General features: G+C 48.0%; 1 protein-coding gene across 4 annotated transcripts in view; it reads left to right on the top strand.

The window, feature by feature from the left end:
* PMEPA1 (prostate transmembrane protein, androgen induced 1) overlaps positions 1 to 20,488 on the top strand; it is a 52,410-nt gene extending 31,922 nt beyond the window's left edge. For 2 of the 4 annotated variants that reach the window (XM_075516728.1, XM_075516730.1), the window contains 3 exons: positions 8,771 to 8,925; positions 15,490 to 15,543; positions 15,644 to 20,488. In XM_075516728.1, coding sequence (XP_075372843.1) covers positions 8,771 to 8,925; positions 15,490 to 15,543; positions 15,644 to 16,192 — 758 coding nt within the window. In that variant the 3' untranslated portion in view covers positions 16,193 to 20,488. The remainder of the gene's footprint in view (positions 1 to 8,770; positions 8,926 to 15,489; positions 15,544 to 15,643) is intronic. The other 2 variants (XR_012777817.1, XM_075516729.1) reach the window with 2 other exon arrangements.
* The last annotated feature ends 1,098 nt before the right edge of the window (positions 20,489 to 21,586 follow it).

The raw sequence follows: 21,586 nt of genomic DNA, 5'->3' as shown, positions 1-21,586 counted from the left end.
ACTTGGCATCTCACAAAGCTTGTAAGTGCAGAATTTGGGGAATCATGGACAGATGCAAGGAAGGATGCATGGATGCTCTTCAGCTCCAAGCTTCAAATTATTGCCAGTGCCAGTCCGATTTGGACTTCAGTTTCTCCCCACCACCTTCCTGATTACTCTTGAATAGCCTCATCTGCACATGCTCAGTCGAAAAGTAGCTGTACCCTTATTTATGTCTTTTACATGCTTTTTTTATGTAACTAGAGCGCTGCCATCAAGGGCTACAAGGAACCTGTTCAAACAGAAGATGCCCAAGGGTGGGGGTGGATGAAAAGATGAGAAAATTGGGAGGAGAGGGAACTGCAGTCGGGGCTGTGCACATCTCTGCTGCGTCTTGCTCTGAGTCACGCAGCCAGGGCAGCTCCGTGGATATCGGAGGTGTTAATGGAAAATCGGGGATGAAAGTGCTTGCTGCAGATTTGTGAACTCTTTTTATTAATTCATCCAGTTAGTTTTGCCATGTCTGGAAAAACTCCGTGTGTGTGTAGAGACCTTCCTTTTCTGGGGTGTGAGGGGGAGGTGCATGGAGGAGGGAGCGTTGCAGTCAGTTGAACTTACCCTAAATCCCCAAGGATTACAGAAGAAGCCGGGACATGTGGTGTGACATTACAGTGCCACCATATTTAGCTGACGGTAGGCAGCAATTCATTTACAGATTTCATAAGCTTCAGGACCGGACATGACCTGACTGTCCCTGGTCTCCGGTGGCTGTGCCGGAGGCCAGTGCCACTCACTGGGCGCTGCTGTGGGACGGTCCCCACCGAAGTGCCCTGCTCCACGTCGTTGCGGGCTCTTGGCTGGAATCTGTTGAATCACGGTGCTGAGTCACCCACGTGAACCAGCCTCCCTAAATAACCACAGGTGCTCCATGAAGCAGCCGTGCGCAGTGAGGAGCGGAAAGTGCTGCTTCATAGTTGGAGCAAGGGCTCTGGGGGCATCCTCGTCTCGGCTCTGCCGCAGCCTCTCTGTAAGCATCTCCTTGCTCTCCGCACAGTGCTGTCCGGTATCCTGCTGCCGTCTCACAGGAGGCACGTGCTCGCCCACGGGCTGGTTGCTGGCAGAGGGCTCGAGTGCCCTGTGCCATGGGTTCCCTGCTCATGTCAATAGGCTCCTGCCCAGTAATTGCGTCCTGCTGCTGGTGGGCTCTTCAGCTCCGTGCCCACACTGGAGCCATGCTCCTCCTGCAGTCCCAGGAGGGACTGGGTTCCTCAGCAAAGCTGATTGAGAACTGGGTCTCATTCCTGGGTTAAGTGACCCGAGGAAGACTTTGTCCCTCTGCGGTGGACAGGCTGGGAGGCTCGGCTTGCCACTTGGCAGCTGATCCAGGTGCCCAGGGTCAGAGCGAGCACTGCTTCGCCTTGCCGTGGTCTGTCCCTCGCTGCCAGCGGTGCATCTCCCATGCCGAGCTTCGCTCCAGCTGCTCGCCCTCTTTGCCTTCCCAGGGCCCTTAATTACATCGTTCCCTGCTGCCAGCCTCCTATATCTGTGTATTGACTTCATCCGCGGGCTACGGCTCTGCCGCAGGAGGAGGAGGAGGAGGCTGCGGTGTGCCCGCTGCTGTGGGCAAAGCCTTGCTCTCAAGCCCTGCGTGGGCACCTGCGGGCCCTGCTGGGGTGGCCAGGGGTGCTGCAGGGGCAGGACGGGGCGAGGGAGCTCAAGCTGCCTGCCATTAGAAGTGGTCCTTAGCCTGTGTCTTCTGGAGGCTAGAGGGATGCTGCTCAGGTTTGTACAAGACCTGATTACATCTCTCTCTACTTCCACAGGCAAGTTAGAAGAGTCTCAATCTCTTTCTGCCTATTTTATTGAGGCTCGTTAGGCAGCAGCAGGAATCTCTGTACAAAACTGTCCCATTCAGCCTCGGTGTAGAAGTTGTTATAAGCGTGTCAGGGAAAGGGAAGACGAGAGGCGAAGGCGCAGTACGCAGCGGGGTTCCTTGGCTCTTGCGTTAGGCACTCACAGGATGTTTCTCTGGGAAAGTAAGTGACATGTAATTAAAAATAGTCCCTACGTGTGGTGGAAAATGGCCCGTCTGGAGACTTGCATACAGCTGGGCTGCAGAGTAACATCCCAGCGTAGACAGGGAGCCCGTCACCTCGGATCGCAGGTGTTTGTGGAGGGTATCCAACGAGACCGTCCTTGCGCTGCGGTGGGCTAAAGCCCGAGGCCGGGTCAGACACCCCTGCTGCCCAGCGAGCAGCCTGGCCGCCAGGGGCGAGGGCCCGTGTGGGCAGTGATGGCACAGCGGTGATTCAGGGAAAATGCTATTTCCACAGTTCTCTGAAACTTCTGAAATAGCAAAATCTGCATTGTTCTCAGTCGCTTTTTAGTCCCCCTGACTCTTACTCACTTCCTTTTGGATTTTTCTACTACTCAAATTCACATCAGTTTCTAGATTAGGGGAAACCACTGGAGATAAGCTTTCATTTTAAACCCACTTTTTTTGCCTTTTCTGTGACCTGTGCTGTTGCAGATGTTGGGGCAGTGTTGGAAGTTTCCCCGCAGGGGTGGGGCTGTGCCCAGCGCTCCCAAAGCCTGGTGAAGGCTTTGCCTGCCTCTCTTGCCAGCTCTCCTCCGTACCAGGCACACGGAGCAACCTCAAAACACAGTTTTAGATGTATTTGCCTGAAGAATGCTGATGAAACGAGTGAGAATGGGGCTCTGATGCTGAGGAACTGTCACAGGAGCATCCAGCAGCCGAGGTGCATATCCCGTCCGTCCTGGGTGAAAATTAACTATGCTTCACTAACTTTCAGCAGCGAGGCTTGCTCAGGAGGTATCTCGTCCTGGCTCGAAGCAGAGTGTTGGGTTGCCTCACACAGGGCTGATGTCCACCAGAAGATGAAATCAGCAGTGGGAGTTTTATCTCCACACCCTTAAGAGCATGGTTTTGGTAGTCTGTGCAAGCTTGTGATCAGACTCATCGTGCTTGAACTGTCCCAGCAATCTGCTTCAAGTCAGAACTAAGGGGGTTTTAATGATTAAAATACCCAGAGGAAGTGAAAGTGAACGTCGGAGAAGCAAAGTATTCTGCAGGGGATTCTCTGCCTGCTTTAATTTTGTCTCAGCAAAACAGACTTGGGTTTTAGCATGGTGCACCACAGCATTTATGATGACTACCCTTTTTTTTTTTGTTAACTTAGGAATTGTGGCTAGTGCAGCTACTTTGTTCAGCTTTGCCATTATCTCCTGAGTAATTTCACTTCTCATCATTTCCCAAACGATATGCAATTCCAGTATATATAGAAATCATAACTGAAGCTTACAGAGAATTGTTTTGAGCCGCAGATGTGTATTATACCAGCTGAAAGCAAAGGTCATCTTGGCTGAGACCCTGTCTGAAAGCTGTTCTGTCCACTTGTAAACGATAGCTGGAGTACCTGTAATTATTGCAGCAAAATGCAGGTGTATATATATATATTTTTTTTTTTTTTCCCTCCTCTTTATACTTGCCAGTGGTTTGGAGCGTTTGTCTTCAGCAGTGATACTCTATGTGGAAGGAAGCGCATTAATAAACTTTATAGTAAGCATTTTATGAACTGTAATATAGCTGTAAAAAGTAAGGAAACGCATTTAAAGTATATCATAGCCTCCCCTCCCCTGCGGCCATTGTGAACCGTGTTGTGTGCAGAGGCTCAGCGCTCCCAGCATCACCGCTGACTCAAATAGCTCTCCCTCCTTGCAAAAATATTAATGAATTTTAAACCCGTGGGTGCCAAGTATTTTGTTCACAGGCACTCGAAGAAGCTCTGAGATGCACCTTTCTGCATTCGCTTCTGTCGAGCCGTGAGCGTGGTCTTCGGTGGGATGAGCAGGGCCGGGTGCCCCGGCAGCCGTGCTGGTGAGGTGCTTCCACGTCGGCACCAGCTGCCAGCCAACTGCCATTTTCCTACATTTCGCTTCAGAGCCTTGGTGGCCAGGCAGCAGCCCGCTGTGGGCAGCAAGGGCATGTGGTGCCTTCCTCCAAAAAGCCCCGTGAGCAGGAGAGCGGCCGCAGCCTGCGCGTTGCAGATCCTGCAGGCTTTGGGAAGCAGCGGTCTCCTATCGTTCATTAATGTAACGCTATAATCTGCTGTGAAACCCTTATTCAAGGCCACATGTGGTTTGAAGTGGCAAGCGAGCAACGAACTTGAAGAATGGGACGTGACAAGTGATTTTACTTGATCACGAATATCCAGTTTGAGGATTGTGAGAATCTGGGGGAAAATGCTTAGTTGCAAAACAGTTGCACGCGTGCTGACCGACTCCCAAAGCTGCAGCGTCTAGACAGAAAATACAGAAAAGCAGGTTGTGTCACTTAAATGTGATGTCTGAACCTGCTAGTTTGAAATGTATTCTGGAATAAAAATTATGCAAAATTAAATTAGTGTGACCTTACTTTGCATTTGGAGGCTGAATATGCCCGTCTTGTAAAGCCTAGTGCATTTATAACACTTCCCTTGGGGAAAATTAGAGAGAGAAATGGAATGAGGTCTCTTCTAATTGAAAAGTGACAATGATTAGGAAGCCAAATACAAAATGTGTTGAGTATTTTTTTTCTTGTTTTGTTGTGTGTGTGTTTTTAAGAATACCAGTAGAATTATAAATTATGTGCTTTGCAGTTTGGCTTGTTTTTCATTCCCCAAAGGCTTTTTATTAGCATAGCAGCTGAATTGCACTTGTATAATAACGTATTAACTCAAAGTTTGGGTTTTTAATGATCTGTCTTCATTAGTTTGACTGAGCTGCTTGGATAAAATCTTACCGAGTATATCCAGCTTTCCAGTGTGTTGGGTTTTTTTCCCCCTTCTGCAAATGAAGCCCATGAAGACAAGTTAAAACAGAGGGAGAATTGGCAGAAAGTTTGGTGCCTTGAGTGAGTATGAGTCTCTTGAAACTTGAAAAGCACAAATTGAGTGTGTGGGACTTTTTTTGGTTTGGTTTGATTTTTATTTTATTTTTTCCAAAGGGCAGATTGGGCAACATGAGCGTTCTTGGGATTAAAGCTCATCTCAGCGTACCTGGTGTGTTTGCTCCTAGGCTCTGCCAGGCTGCGCTGCTCCTGGCAGGCTGGGCTTGGGGCACTGCGTGCCCTCTGCTCTTCCCTGGGCTCCTGCTGTGCGGAGAGCGGAGCTTCCTGGTGGGTTTGGCCTCCTCATGTATACATACAGCACTGGGAAGAAATTTTAATTTCGGCAGCACCACCAGAGAAGACGTGGGGGCAGATACATTTCCCCTATGTGATACTTAAACGTTTGAGCGCTCGTCTGTGTTGCAGGACAAGGGTAGATGTGCTCCGCTGCCATGACTGAGCTGTTTGCTTCCCCCTGCTAACGAAGGAGATCAGAGAACAGCAAGGCCATTGGCATGAAAAGGCCAAAGTCTGAACGGGGGGAGCTGATCAGATTTTATCGTTCAGACACATTTCACCAAACCCGTTTACAGAATGTTAATTTGCAGCTTAATTGTTCTCCCTCCTCCCACAAAGCAAGATATTAAAATTCCTCTTCTATTGATAATGCCAGTGCGATTGCCGGAATGTTAGACTAGATTCCACATTGAAATAGCCCAATTAGAGGTTGAAGAGCAAGGCAGGATGCATGGCCGGACACTGCCTGCACCTCCTGGCCTCGCCCTGCGGGGCTGCAGCCCGTCCAGATGACCAGCTCCAGGAGAACGTGGGAGGGAGAGATGGGGCAGGAGGAGACTCCCTGCCGGAAAGCAGCGTCTCCTTCGTTCTGGTAATCATGCTGTGCCTTACTATTGCACCTCTGGGCAACGGTTTTGTAATACCCCAATTACAGGAGTCCCAGAGCCGGAATAAAGAGCATTCAGGGCTGGATGGGGATGGATGAGATGCCGGTGTGTTGTCCCAGATCCTGACGGAATTCCCACTCTTTCTTCTGCTTCAGGCTCTGCTCATTATACGTCTGTACATCTGTGCAGGAAGCTTGGCTTAGGTTGTTTGTAAATGACACGTCTCATGTGTGTTCCTTCCTAGGAAGGAATTAGGGCAGCGTTTCCTGATGGCCAAAACTTCACCCGTGTCACCCAAGTACCGTGACCAATCTAGCAAGGTTTGGTTCATTTAAGGGACCTCTTGTCCTAGGAAAGGAACTTTCCTTTACAACTACCTCGGTCCTGTTCTTCTTCAGAAATATAACCTCATTTAAAAGAAAAGGAAGTTTTCCATCACTGGCCTCATTTATAATTTTTTTTTGTTGTGTTTTCTTACCGTGGCCAAAGCACATGCTGCATTTTGAGGCTAAATGGACTCATCTTCCTAAAAACCTTGGTTGTGTTTTTTGTTTTGTTTTTTTTCTTTTCTGTAATGAATTCCCCAAAAAGCGGGCTCTGCACCCAAGCTGGGTGGCTGCTCGCCGGTCTGTGGGCTCTGCTGCCCACGTGTAGGTGAGGCAGAGGGGCTCTGGGTCAGTGCTCCCCGGGGGTCTGGCTCTTTGTGGACAGCCTGCAGAGCACCCAGGGGAGCTGTGGGGCATCCGTGCCTGGCTGGGGTGCCGGGGCTTCGCCCCGCCGCTCGGGTGCTGGAGGCCAGTGGGGATGCTCTCGGTGCCTCTGGGTGCAGCTGGCACTAGGACATGAGTTGGGCTATGTAGGGACACTCCCCTGCATAGCGGGGATGAGATGGGAGGAGACGTTGTGCCTTTTTTTTTAATCGTTTTGCATCATCCTCTTTTCCCAGCCCTTTAAGTTTTGGTGTGTTTGTGCATCTGGTTAATCTGATTTGTGTTTAGAAGAAACGAGCTCCTGTTTCAGCCCGTTCCTCCAGCACAGGGCACCTCTGGCAGCTCTTGGGTCCGGTCACCTGGCATGCCCACGGGTGAGCTGTGCCGCTGCTTTGGGGCTGGATCATAAATTGTTGGGAACATGTTTTTTCCAGGCTCTTCCCCTCCCAGTGGCATTCAGGCACCTTGCCGGGGTTGCTGCAAAAGACCCAGAGCTCCTTTTTTAAGAAGATGCCTTTAGCTAAAAGAGATTGTTAAGGCAAAACTCCTTTGCAATGCTTGGTTTTTAATACCTCTCTTCCCACCCCATGTGCAATCTTCCAGTGTAGGGGCAGCTGTGTTTTAGGGGTGCTGCAAGCACATGGGCTCCAAGTCACTCATACATCTAACTTTAAGTGACAGATAAGGCTCCTGCTTTCAAGGCATAATTCTGCTTTTTGAAGGTGGTCGGCAGAGCTGGTTAAGCATTTTGGGCAATGGCAGAAATAGCTGCTGCTTAGCAGAATGAGCTCCGAGGTAACTGGCAGCACTCACCACCTGGACTGTTTTCCTGACATTTATTTGCTTTTACTGGCACTTAAATGCCACCTGCCAGGAGAAAACTTTCCATAAAAAAAAAAAAAAATTAAATTTGCCTGACTCAGCAGAAGCCACCCCAGCTGGTATGAGCGGTGTGATGCTGCCCTTCGAGGCATGATGGGTCTTCCTATGTATCTACAGATATATATGTGTGTGTGTCTGTATAGATAAAATACGGCAGCATCCATGATAGCTTAGGACACAGCTTTCCAATACTGGATTTTGTAGCTGTCCCTACTGAGATCCAAACAAAGTTTAAATCCCCAGAACTATTGGATTTTGCTGGTCTGGCCCCTCCTTTACGATGAGCACTGGAGTTGCTGCTGCCCGGTCCTGGGCACGGTGAGCCCTGGGTGCTGCTGGCACGAGGAGGCTTGGGGGGAGCGACCGGGCGGTTCGGGGATGGCGTCTGCTCTCTGGGTGCCAAATGCATGGAAATAATGACCCCAGCGCTACGTTTGCCTCCAGTACTCAATTTTCCTTAGCCTCAGAGAGGTGTGAGGAATTATTTCCTTAGGAAATTTTAGGAGCGGCTTCTTACTGCCTCCTGCCAAGTGTCTCCGGAGTTAACCGGATAGTCTGTTGTTTGCTTGTTCTTGTTTGTTTGGAGGATTTTTGGCAGTTTTCCTTTATGCCAGTTCAAGCCACTCAAGCTGCCACTGTCAGCTGGCCGAGCCCCGAGCCGAGGGATGTCTGGAGCTCCGGGACGTGGCCCCCATGGGCAGCCGCATCGCGCCTGTCTGGCATCTCACCGAAAAGCAGGAGGTCTCCCTGCCTGCGCCCTGCGGCGGATGGGCTGGCGTCGGGGAGGGGGGGCTGCCAGTGCTGGTGCCTGCCGTGCCGTGCCGTGCCGCGCCGCGGGCTCCCCGTGCCACTGTCGGACACCCGGGACAGAGGGGATGTGTGCCTGGTGCGAGGCTGTGCCGAGGAGGACTTACTTCAGTCCAGTCCTTCCTGGAGGAAGGAGTGGTAGTGATGGGAAGAGAATCGCAGAAATTTAGCTTGCATTTAGCTAAATTGTTTCAGTAGGATGAATTATGCTGGTTCGTGGCTCCATGGCCCCGAGCGAGGCACGCTCAGCACTGAGATGCTGCTGGTTTTGTACCCAGCGGCGCGGGCATCCAGCACACTGCAGCTGGGAGGGCTTTGGGAAGTCCTGTCTGCATTGTAGCTTGGAAACACTTTGCTTTGTAGGTTGTCTTTAAAGATCCCTCCTAGAGACTCTCTATGGCACTGAGAAAGTGAATTAATGAGTTTTTTATTAAGTAAGTAGCTGGGCTCAAAGCATGCAGAGCCCACGTAGGCATGTGTGAGAGCTTTATGGGGGAAGGATGCAGCAGTGTCATTAACATCTCGGCCACATTAGTTCTTGTGCTCAAATTGCATGCTGCTTTTTCTGGTGGCTTAAAGTCTGTCTGTCTCTCTTGCAGCGGAGTTGGAGTTTGTACAGATAATCATAATCGTGGTGGTGATGATGGTGATGGTGGTGGTGATCACGTGTCTGCTGAACCACTACAAACTCTCTGCGCGATCCTTCATCAGCCGGCACAGCCAGGGGAGGCGGCGAGACGAGAACCTCTCATCAGTAAGTCACGCCCTGCTCTTCCAACCCACCTTGTCCTGCGCCGTTTGCCAAATGATGTGACATTGGAGAAACTTTAGAGCCAAAGGCATTCGTTTGGGTCGTATTTGCCCGTGTGCCACTTGGCACTGCATGGAGAGATACCCTCCAGGCTGGGTCTTGGCATCATCTTCTGTCTCTCAGTTATTGGGGCCCTTGTAGGGATGCCTCTGGTTCTTTAGGGTGCTATATGCTGTAATATATGGACAGCCATAGCCTCTGCCTTTGCCCTGAGCTTTGCAGTTCGGACTTTACATCGGTAAAGTAACTGCACGAGGCTGTTCTTGGCATGTCCTGTTCCTGAAACCACCACGTACCCTCAGCTGGTTCAGGTGCGTATGCCTTGCCTTTAACAGCCCCAAACTATCGAGTCCTTTAGTGGCTCCAGTTGGAGAGTCCCGAATGACTGTATAAAAAGTTACTGCCTGCTTTGAAGAGAATAGGAAATCCTGAAAGACTTTCTCCAGTTTTCACCAGTGGTGCTGCTGTTACTGTGGTGGAGGGGTCAGAAAACAGTTGTCAGCCCGACGAGCAGAAACCTTTCCAAGGGGTGCTCGAGAGGTTCTCTCTGTAACCCAGGCTCCCTGCTTCATAAAAGCCCAAGGAGATATATGTTAATTGTACCTCTGGCGGGGACTCGAGGGGGAGCCTCTCCAGCCTGGAGGCAGATGTTGGTTTATGCAGTTTCCTCACATGCAGCAGCTCAGAGAGGCTTACAAGAACCTATAGAGAAAAGACATCACATTTTCTTGGAGGGTGAGCATGTACTATTCACCGCTGCCTACACGGCTCTGTCTTCAGTGCAGGGATATCTTGTACTGATACTTTTTTTATTTTTAGCGTTCGCCCTGAAGGATCTTAAAGCTCTTTAAACGATAGGGCTTCCTCAAGGTCACTGCTTCGCGCCCGCTCCTCTGCAGGCTTCCAGGGCAGGCTGAGCACACCGGTGCTGCCTTGTGGTGGTCTGCGTGGGGCTGTGCTCTCTTGTGTCAAATCCATGCTCGCTGCAGGAAAAAGATCAAATACTGGGATTGCTTTCTTTTTTTTATTCTATTTTTTCTTTTCTTTTTCTCATCTTTTTTTTTTTTTTTGAGAGAAAGAGATATCTAACATCTTTCATTAAGTCTTCACTACAGCGCTGTTGAAGGCTGTCCAGCCGGCAGATGCCCAGGGCGCAGGCTGTCCCTCTGCTCCGTAGCTGCTCTTTTTGTCACACGTTACACGCAGCAGACGAAGGTCCCTTATCGGACACTCTGTACCAAAGTGAGGAAGACACCGCTTGGGATGGAGAGCTGCTATGCAAACCCCAAGCTCGATTAAGCCACCCTTCGTTTTGTGGGCTGTGGAGCGCGTCTCCGGAGGGCACGGCAGTGAGCTCGGCTCGTGGTCATTTATCGAAGTGCGTGATCCCGCGTTAAAGCAGCCGGAGCGAGGGTGGTGAGCGCTCAAGCACCTGCCTGTTTGGGGATCGGAGCTAAACTCCCCGCACGTGTGCCGGCTCCTCCCGGAGTTACAGAAATTCCTATCGTTCCCTGCACCGCCTTCCAACAGTAGCAGAACGTGGGCATCTGAGCACGTGAATTATTAAAAATATCGGAAAGATTGTTTTCCCATTTTCAGATTTTTTACTGTTTTATCATGTCCAGAATGTTTTACTTGAACAATACCAAAATGTTTAATTTTGCATTTTCAAAGCAAATATCAGATCAAGCCTTTTTTGTTTTAATATACTAATTTCTGTTTTCTTAAGTGGCCTGCTTTTTATTTTCTTTAAAAAGAGGAAAGAAGGCTGACGTGGAAAGAGAAGACAAAATCACATGGAGATTGAACAAAAATTTCAGGTTGAATCAAAAATTGTTGACTGTTTAAAAAATAATGCGTTTCCCCTTTCCTCTTTTTCCTTTTTTTTTCTTTTTAAATTTTTTTTCTATTTTAGATTTCACCAGGCCAAAATTTCCAGCCATTTCTTGGCCCAGTCCCCACACCAAAACAGCTCTGTTATTTATTCAGCCTTCAGACACATCAGCGATTAAATAGCTTTTCAGCAAAGGTTTACCTCCGTGCCTCTGCTAGAGCTCAGTGAGGATGCGGAGGCTTCAAAACCTTTCTCGGAGCTAAGGAGAGAAATGCAAACGTACCTTTTTGGGGTTTTTCCCTCCTTTTTATAATTTTTCCCCTTCTCCCTGCCCCGCTCTGTGCTGCGAGCGCAGCGTTGATGGAGTGGCAGCCGAGCTTCCCTGTGGCCCGAGCACCCTCCTGACGGGACAGAGAAGCCCCTCACGTGGCTTGTTACAGTGGGATCGATCTTAATAAAGATCTCAAAGGTAGCTGCGCTGGGATTCAGCACAGCATGCCTTTTTGTAGAAAACAGCCCCGATCTAAACGAGCGCTGAAGGCTGGCAGGCAGAGGCTACACTGAACTGGATACCGGTTTCTGTAATCCATTAAAACTTGCGCTCAACTGGTGTTGGGCTTTTTAAATCCCAAACTTCATTTTGCTGTCGTGACCACAGACGGGCACTGGAGCTGCATGCACGCTTTTCATCTTTTGAAATATTGAAGTAGTTTATCCCATGGTCAGGATGCTGCTAGGTCTGCCGGAGTTGTCCTTTTTTGTTGTTGTAGCTCAAAAATTACAACTGAAGGAGAAATTAATTTCCCTAAAGGTTTTTTTTTTTTTAATGTGGTTCTTGCTAGCAAGGAGTTCCTGTATTATGTCATGTGTTTCTCCATCACCGTTCTCGCTGTACTTAAACTCTGTCTCCTTTATTCTTCCAGAACAAAAAATATTTAAGAAATGCTACTAAAAACCTTTTTGCAATAAGAATGGCACTGTCCCTGCACCTTTGGAACAGTGATATCCCACTCCCCCAAGAAAAAGTGGTTTAAATGCGATTTCCAAGCATACCTTTGTCCCCTAAAATGGAAAATATAAGTCCTCCTGAAGTCTCAGAGACTTAATCTGCACCATGCAGCTTTACAGAGAAAATTCTCTGACATTACTAAAACAAGCAGTTCTATAAAAGTCAAAGATTGATCTCTAAAAAGAAATTTAAAAGTAATTTTAGGTTCTGCAGTGAGTCCTGGAATAGTTGCGGAGGCTTTTACAGCTGTATTGCTCATCAGACAACAGAATCTCAGCTTTCGTTTCAGAAAACCATAGCTTTCTGGACTCAGCCATTGTTGAGATGAATTCATATCCTAAATATTCCGAAAATCAGAGGTGAGCGAGGAGAGCCCCGAGGATGCGGGTTTACAGCAGTGATGCTCCCTCACGGGGCAGCGCCGTTCTGCTTGGCTCGGTGGGGCTGTGTAGCCATCCCACGGCCAAAGCGTGAAGGCTAAAAGTGTGTATGTTTTCTGTCTCTGAGGCTTTGCCCTCCTCTGACTACTGATTTCCAGCAATTTTAATCTCACTACTGAGTTTTTAGGAGAGATGAGCTGTTACCCCCATGGGCTTCACAGTAGTGTGTGAGGCAGAGGGTCGGTGTCGGCGAGCGGTGAACGTGCTTGTGGTCGGTCAGCCGTGGGCACGTAAGCGCGTCCAGGTCAAGCCCTGGAGTCCCGGGAGAAGTGGTTAATAGCAGCTGCAGAGGTCCAGCTCCTACAGAAAACGGGTCTCCTGTCTGCCCCTTACCTCTCTGCGGATCCCATTTTAGTGGTGTTTCTCCTGGTTTGCTGCTCTTGCATCCGCGTGTTGCCCAGAGCGTTGTTCCTGGACCTCATCTGTGCAAGCAGATGAGTTAACGTGTGAGCCGGAGCTTTTCTTCTCCACGTCTGGGTGGGATATTGGATGCAGGCTTTGGGCGAGCGGGTACTTAGGGGTAGGGTACGTTCTGGGCGGAGCAGCTCACGTAAGGGTGTGTATGTGCCCTCCCCATCGCCCGCCGCAGCGGGAAGCCCCGGCTGAGCGCAGGGATGCTCCGCACACCGGGAAGCGCCGGGCTGCGGCCGCCCTTGCGGGACCGGCTGACATCACTCCTGGGATAGGGGGAAGCAGATGGGATATTGCCATGGCACTGCCCACTGCCAAGTTAAATATAAAACACCTAGCAGAAGGCAGCGGGGTACTCGCTGCTCAGGAAGCCTGCCACGGGGGCATGGCAAAGTAAACACAGTTTTCGGAGCGCTTCCCGCTCCTGCCCGCCGCTTCGGCATCCTTCGGGATGAGGTGAAGGGCTGGCAGCGCGTGAGGCAGCGCTGGAAACCCTCCCCGTGCCCTTTGGCGTCAGCGCCGTGGCTGAGCTGGGGTTAGAGGCAAGGGTTTGGTCTGTGGCGGATGCCCTCTTGGGTCTTTTGGCTGCTGGGGGAATTTGACTGTAGACTATCCCTGCAGGCAAGAAATAAATTTAAAATGGACCAGACTAAACAGTTGATGCCTGTGTAAACAGTTGCATATTGAAGTCTCAAGGTCTGTATAAAACACGGCGCTGCATTGCTCAGGGAGGGCTATGCGGCACACAGCTCAGGCAGCGTGTCCGTTAGTTGTAGCCAGGGAGGGTGCCGGTAGTGCGGCACTTAACCTCTGCTCCAAGGAGATGCTCCCTAAAAAACACCGAGAAGCGGGAAGAATCTGGGCCATCTCATTTCCATATAAATCACTGTTTTCCTTGCACTGGCAACAGGACCGCCTTGAGGTTTATGTGCAGAGCTGAGCTTCAAAAACAGGAACCTGATGGAATTCTCTCCATACCTGATAGCACGTGTGATGCCGCAAGAGAAAATATATTCCAAAGTTGGGAAAAATAAAGAAGAAAAAGGGAGCGGGGGGGAAGAGGAGGGGGGAGGATATAACGGGTGGCTGCTTTGGAGATTTTAACAGTGCTGGTGCTGTGTTTCGGGCAGTCGGACGTGTGTTGCAGAATGCCCGGGTGCCGAGGCTCCTGCCGCAGGGCTTGGGGCTGGCTCTGCCCAAGGGGCACCCCCGCTCTGTCCGCTCCCAGAGACGCTTCTGGGGGAGCGGAGATGCGGAGGTGCTGCTCAGCCACTCACTGGGATAGCTGCAAAGGTATGCAGTAATGTTTTCCCTTGCGTGCCGCAGCCTGGTATGAGGCCAGATGTGCTTCACAGCTGGGTGAGGCCCAGGGAGCATCAGACAGGCAAAATCCCTTCTGACTTTATCAGCCAAGGTGTCTGTGGTGCTGCGGTACCATTGCAGCTTTTTACAGGCTTTCCCCGGGGCACCAGGCTGCCCAGACCACCACCACGGTTATTCTAGAAATAGGCGTTTTCCTAGTGGGAAAGCTTGTGCTTTGCTCATCTGGAGAGCCCTGCTGCATAGGCTGGGCCCGAGAATGGCCTTTGGGTGGGACACCTTAAAGGGGAAAAGGGGAAAAAGAAACACCCTTGGCATTTTTTTTCCACTGGTGGTAAATACTTCTGCCTGTGCCTGACTTGCTAGTGCCAGAACTGGAGATTCACCTGCAAGGAACTGAGAAGTGCCAGCTATTCCAGGTTATAATTATGAGCCTTCTGGCTTGTTTTCCTCCAGCCCTGCTTGCCGGGGGGGATGTTGCTATAGGTGAATATTAGCAATATTTAAATATTTTAGTTCTTAAGGCAAGTGTCTAGGGTGAACTGTGTACGCTCAGAGTATCACCAGCAAATGGGAAGAACCTTTGTTTGTTTGTTTGGATCATGAATTGTAAACTAATGTCATGGTTCAGGGGAAGGTGGCTTGTGGCTTTATCATGCCTGGGGTTGCTGGCGCCTGGGTTCGGCTTGCAGGATCAGGGTGATGCTTGCAGTGTAAGGAGGCCTTGGACCACAGTTCCTCAGTCTGTTTAAGCCAAGGACCACTTATCTTTTGGGGGAAAAAATACTCTGGAACCATCCTGTTGCTACGGATTTCTACTTTTTTTTTTTTTTTTAGCCAAATCAAAATTAGGCTTAACATTTGGTTATTCACTTATTATCTTTATTTTCCCATGATTTCCTTGATTGTGTGCATCAGAATGTGGGTGTGAGGTTTTTATTTTTTTTTTATTTTTTTTTTTAAATCTTGTCATTATTTCGTGGAGCATTTTCTGATGTCTTGTGAATCACCCACGGCTCATGGATCACAAATTGAAAAATACTCCTCTGGCATGTTTGAACCAGGGAGAGAAACATGCTGGGTGGGTGTGGGCGGGAGGGGGGGAAGTCTGCAAATGGGAGAGCGTTGCTTGCTGGTGTCGTTCTCATCATTCATTCTGCAAGTGATCTGTTAAATAAATGGAGGGGAAAATGGAGGGAAATTTTAATCAGAAGTGTTGTTTGCAGTGGTAATATGCTAATACCCTCAGCATATACCCATATGATACCCGGCAGGTATGATGATAGCTAATGCCCCTACTAGAGCTGGTTGCCTGCTTGGAAGAGGCTGCGTGCTGCGCGTTGCCGCAGCCGGGGCAGGAACGCGTCGACGGCAGCAGCAGCGTCTTACCTGGGCGCTGGTGCAGGATGAAACCTGGCACGAGCCGTTTGCAGAAGGAGCTTAACCACTGCTGGCAGTCCGACTCACTCTGCCCTCTCTTCTTTCCAATGCAGGAGGGAAGCCTGTGGCCTTCGGAAAGCACCGTGTCCGGGAACGGAATAACAGAGGTGAGGGCGACGTGGGTGCGGGTGCTGCTGCCTTTCCCGCTGTCCCAGGCTGCAGCGTCTCACGCTTCTCGCCCTCGTTTTCTCTTTTTCTCCCTTTCAGCAGCAAATCTACACCCCGAGACCCAGCGACCGCCTGGCAGTGCCATCCTTTTTGCAGAGGGACCGCTTTAACAGATTCCAGCCAACCTACCCCTACATGCAGCACGAGATCGACCTGCCGCCCACCATCTCGCTGTCGGACGGCGAGGAGCCCCCCCCGTACCAGGGACCCTGCACGCTGCAGCTGCGAGACCCCGAGCAGCAAATGGAGCTCAACAGAGAGTCGGTCCGGGCCCCCCCCAACAGAACCATCTTCGACAGTGACTTGATAGATAACTCCGTGTACGGGGGGCCGTGCCCCCCCAGCAGTAACTCTGGCATCAGCGCGACCTGCTATGGGAGCAATGGTAGGATGGAGGGACCGCCGCCGACGTACAGCGAGGTGATAGGGCACTACCCCGGGTCGACGTTTTACCAGCACCAGCAGAACAACAACGGCATGCCCTCCATCTTGGAGGGCAGCAGACTCCATCATTCACAAATCAATGGCCTTGAGAGCACAACCGCGTGGAACAAAGAGAAAGAGAAACAAAAAGGGCACCCCTTTTAAAAAAAAGGAAAAAAAAAAAAAAGGAAAGGAAAAAAAAAGAAAAAAGCAAGAAAGTAAATGAAACACTCTGCACTTCTCGTTAAAAGAAAAAGGAGAGCGAGAGAGAGTTGAGGAAGATGAGCAAAGAAAAAAAAAAAAAAAGCCCTTCCCCATCTCTCCATGTATAAATATTTACTTGTTATGTCTGGTCTGAATGCACAAGCCTACCAAGCTTGCAAAAACATTTCTTTATTGAGCTGTGTCTAGACGTTTAAAAAGGAAAAAAAAATCAACCGTAGTCTTTTTTTTTTTGTTTTGTTTCTAGTTGAGCTGTGTGTGAATGCTTTTTTTTGTTTGATTATTTCACTTATCTTTAAAGACAAAATATTTGCACAAAAAACATTTTGTTTAAAGATCTGCAATATAAATATATAAATATATATTAAAAATAAGAGAAAGTGTATGTGTAAGGAGCAGGAGTATTTTTGTATTAGAAGAGGCCTATTCAAAAAAAAAAAAGTTGTTTTCTGAACTAGAAGAAAAATGGCAATTTTTTGAGTGCCAACTCAAAAAGCGTGTATTACATTGTAAAAAAACAAAAAACAAAAAAAAATCAAAAGCAGGGGTTTAGAGTTATTTATATAAATGTTGAAATTTTGCACTATTTTTTAATATAAATATGTCAGTGCTTGTGTTGGTCAAAGCCTCTATCATGTCTACCATGAACCTGGTAAGGGATATATGTTGAAGTGAAGAACAAAGTAGCTGGAAGGGGGTGGAAAAACGCTGAAGTGGAGATGCCAGCCCTGGGAGGAGCGGTGAGCGAGACTGCATCTTATGCAAATCCTTAATTTCCAGAGTCCCTGCGCGTGGCTGCCGACAGTCACGGCTTTATACATTCCCTACAAAGCAAGAGGAGTTGGTGTGTGTCTGTATGTCATCCGGTAGGATTACTGGAGTAAAAAGGTAAAATAAAAACTCCCTGCTTCTGAGAGTCAGTAATGACCGAAGCAGACAAAAATTACTTGATTTTTTTTTTTTTTTTTTGGGGGGGGGGGGACAACCTCTAACTTTTTGGAGGGGGGTGGTGGGGATGAGAATAAACTTCTGTGTCTGAAGGAACAAAGTGTTTTTTGGTTTATTTCTTTCAATGTTCAACTGAAGGGCCCTATTATTTGGAGCTAAAGCGGTAATTATGGAAGTTAACGTGAGTAAATGGTAACGTACCCGCTGGCTGCCTTTCAGCTGGGGTTTAAATATCTCATTGCAAGTATGAGCTGAAAAGTGTGGTGGTGGTGAGTGTCATTTTCATTTTGTATTCACCTCCCAAACCTCTATTTGGGATAAACGGGCGCAGCCGTGTCTCGCAGCTCTGCCGTCCCCTGGGCTGCCTCTGGTCATCGCTATTTTTTACTTTATTATCCTAGCTAAAGAGGCGTCAGATACGGTAGATGGAAATGAACCTGCTCCTGTGATGTGTTAATTAAAGGCTAAAGAAATACGCTTAACACTTTAGAAGCAAACCCCCTTTACCTCTTCTGAAGATACCCTCATCCACAGCAGCACGGTCCCACCTGCCCTCCCGCCCGCCGGGTGTTGTGCGTCTTTAATTTATCTTGGTTTCGGAAGCATTTTGTCTTACTATGCTATTGTTTACATTTTTATATTGCGTAGGTGTCTGGTAGGTGTTTTACCCTCGCAGTGAATTTGTACGTGACGGAGCGAGCGAGTGAGAAACCCGAGAGCGCGCGAGAGAGAAAGCAAAAGGGAAAAAACCTGTTCTCGGTCCCGTCTCCCCAGCCCGGAGAGCATCGCTCCAAGCGCGAGGAGGGGTCGGTAGGGGAACCACAGAGAGCGAAGATTTTACAAGGAGGTGTGATTTCGTTTCTGCAGGATGCTATCTAGTAGAGTGACATAAATGAAAGATATAAAGGCAATAACTATTGTTTTTAAGCAACTTTTCTATTACTTGAAAAAAAAAAAAAACAAACCATGAGAACGGTTTTGAAGTTCTGACCATTTGAACAATATTTATATATATTTTAAAGAAGACGATGAATAGCTGAACTTGAAGTTTGATCATTATTTTTTGCCTTTTTTTATTTTTGCCTAGAAATAGTCCTGTACCTTCTCAATATTTCAAACTGCTTTTCCACAGCTCTTGAAATCTTCATAGCTTTACAGTCATGTAACCTAAGTTTTGATGACCTAAAAAAAAAAAAAAAATTTCCACAAAAAAAGTCACGCAAAGGAATAAATCTAGTTTGTCATGAAAGGTACGAAACTGATGAATTTATACAAGTTTTTAAAATGTATCTTTCCTTTATGTAACATGTCTATTTAGTGCCTTATTAAAGTAAACGGTAACCCTCCCTTTTTAGAGAGGGGAAAACAAAATCATCGTTAGCATCACGAGTAACCAGCGTCTGGTCTCTTGCTCCTTTGGACCTTGCATTTAATTTTGCAGTCCCCCTTTCCCGGCAGCGCTGCCGGCTCCCGGGGCAGCTCCGTGCCTGGCCACGCAGGCTGCTCCTCCGCCGCCGCGCTTCGGCTGTTCTAGGGGAACCCGAACACGTTTATGCACATTATCCTACCCGGGGAAGTAGGAAACTGTGGTGGATATTGTAAATGAGATACCAACCAAAAGAGAAACCGAAATATAATATCTACTGCCCTCTTGAGCCAAAATGCGTGAATAGTGTTGTTGGGGTTGAAGTTGGGGTTTGTTTTTTTTTTGGGGGGGGGGGGTTGGTGTTCTGTGATCTGAACTAGTTTGTTCGCTACACAAAAACTGTTTACCTCAGCAGGTTTTGGGTGGAATATGCATCACACGTTTAAAACTGAGCGGTGAATAAGGAGGTGTCGTGGGGACTGGAGGTTGTGAAGTGGCGGGACCGTCCTGTCGCGTGGCGTCACCTGGCCACCAAACCCCGCAGAGAGGTCAGGGAGGTGGGGAGGGTCTGGAAAGGCGCGGAGGGGTAGTGGGAGAGGGACTAAAAATGCAGTGCAATTAAACCCAGCTCTCGTGCTTTGAAGTCCTCAAAATTTCAACCGATTCTCTGGGGTTTTTTCCCTATTTTTTTTCTCTCTCCCCAATCCACTCCCAGTGTGAGCTTTTATTTCTCAAGCATCACCCCAAGCATCTGCAGCTGAGTGATGAGTTTGTCGAGTTCCTGGGTCCAGTTTCATTTACCCCTTTCTCTAGTTTGGGGAATTTAATGAGTGTGAAATGGGGTGGCTCATCGACACCAAATTTCTACTGCAAATGATGCCTTTCAGCCCATGCCATGCACAAGCAAAAACCAAGCTGCCACCTTTCCCACTGCCCGTGCAGGTCCCTGGGGAGCGGCTGCAGCCCCGGTGGGGGGAGCCCCGGGTCCCAGGCAGCGGGTGCAACTCGAGTCCACCTTGATGGAGCCAAGTTGTCGCCTTTTGTCTTTCTTCTGTCCATCCCTCTGCTTTGCAGTCCCGAGAACTGTGTATTTCAAGTGCAGATACCAGATCTGGGGCCCAGATCAACTCCAAGTTCTGAATGGGTGTTTAGAAATAATGGTCTGTTCTTTTTTATTATTGTTGTTGTTGTTGTTGTTATTGTTATTATTATTATTACTATTTAATGTTACTTTTTGCCTCGGGGTCCATTTCTTCCCAATTCCCACGTCCCGTATTGCCACCAAGGCAGAGAATTTGCTTTGCACACCCTTGCCGATGTCTCTACTCGTTTCCTTCTGGCCTTCGTGCAGCTCAGGGGAGAACTGTACTAGAAGCTGGACTGCGGTCCTGCTCCGTAGGAGTCTCTAGCATCTTGCAGCTGCCAGCAGAGAGATTCAGGCCCCTTAAGAATGATTTATTTTTAAACAAATACAGAAGAAACAAGGCATTGCTAATGCTTAGCAACCTCTTGTCCTAGCCTGCCTTTTTACTCGAAGTTTTAAGAGTCACGTTAGCTTTAAAAGGGGTTGTTAATCTTACAGAGTTCCTTAGCTTACAGTACGGCAAACAGCATCCTTAAAGTGCCCCCCAAATCTTAATGGCCTGGAATGGGAACGTGGCTTTGTCCATCGGGATGGTGAGGAAGGATGGGTTTCATTTGGGGCTGACACTGGTAAAACTTGTGTTCCCTTCACAACCCTCGATTTCACCGGTTTGAAGATTCAGCTTTATTAATCTAGTGCGTTGTTTCCGTAAGTGTTACGAAATTCATTCTATCGTAAGTGGGGGTATAAGGAAATCCAATTGCTTTCTGGAGAATCACCCTTTTGTATGTGTATTGAACTATAAAATTGCACTAACTGCTATATTAAAAAATAAATAAAAGCCCAACATTTTTACTAAGGATCGGGAAAAGACTGAATCCAGATGTGTAGCATTAACAGTGCTAGGCGAGAACAGAATGAATTTTTAGTCTCTTCTGTCTCTGTATCGCTCAGAGATTTTCTATGTACAACACAAAGCTACAAAAAACAAAAAGAAGTTTTCCAGAAACCGCGCTTCAAATTTTTGCTGTACTATAGAAGCTCATGAAGGACAACATTAAAGTCCTAATTTGCCTGCCTTATAGACACATTTCATTGTATTAATATTTTCTTAAACTTCCAGTTGCATTGCTTTGGCTTTGGAGTTTGTTATAGGCAGTCCTGTATCCTGAGTTCTGTTCAAGTTTAAACTTATGTAAACTATTGACAGCACATGCAATGCAGTACTTATATATTTTGCTGTTTTAGTATGAATATGTACTCTGATGCCAATTTACAAAAATCTGTTGTAAACGCTTATTGTGTAACAGTAACCGATAGTGGCAATTATATGTCATTCTAAAAGCTGCAATACTTATACAATAAATTTTACAATACTTTGGAAAATTTGCCTTCACCTTTTGCTTTGTTACCCAAAAATCAGAGTTTGCCAACACAATGTAATTTCAAAAGCTCTTCCTATTTTCTTTTTGAATATTGGAAAATGAATATTCTCAGTTTTTGATATTTGTGTGGTTTTCCCCCTTCCTTGTTAAGTAGCCTTCTGAATAACGGGCCAACCTCTGTATTGCCACGACGTGTTTTTTCCCGTGAAGCTGTAGCTGGTTCCCGGTGTATTTGCATGCTCGGTCCGTGTGTGCGTGTGTGCGTGTACAATTCTGATTTCTTTTGAGTAGATCAGGTGTCGCAGCTTTAATCCCAGAAGAAGCATTCCTGGTTTGCACCAATATGTCCAACACTTGCGATCCTGCCTTTCAGCCAAGAACATCACTGATGGTCAGAAGGTCTTAACTTGAATAACCGTCAATCAACAAGAACTGTGTAGATTGACTCAAATCCTAAGCACAGATAATTTGTGTGACTTTTTCCTTTCTGAGACTGTGGTCAAATTGCAGTGATCACATTAAAATGATTGAAAACTTAACTGTTTGCAGGGGGT

This window comes from Mycteria americana, chromosome 14 (assembly GCF_035582795.1).
Source record: "Mycteria americana isolate JAX WOST 10 ecotype Jacksonville Zoo and Gardens chromosome 14, USCA_MyAme_1.0, whole genome shotgun sequence".
NCBI classification, from domain to species: Eukaryota; Metazoa; Chordata; class Aves; order Ciconiiformes; family Ciconiidae; genus Mycteria; species Mycteria americana.
This window is presented reverse-complemented; position numbering and strand designations above follow the sequence as displayed.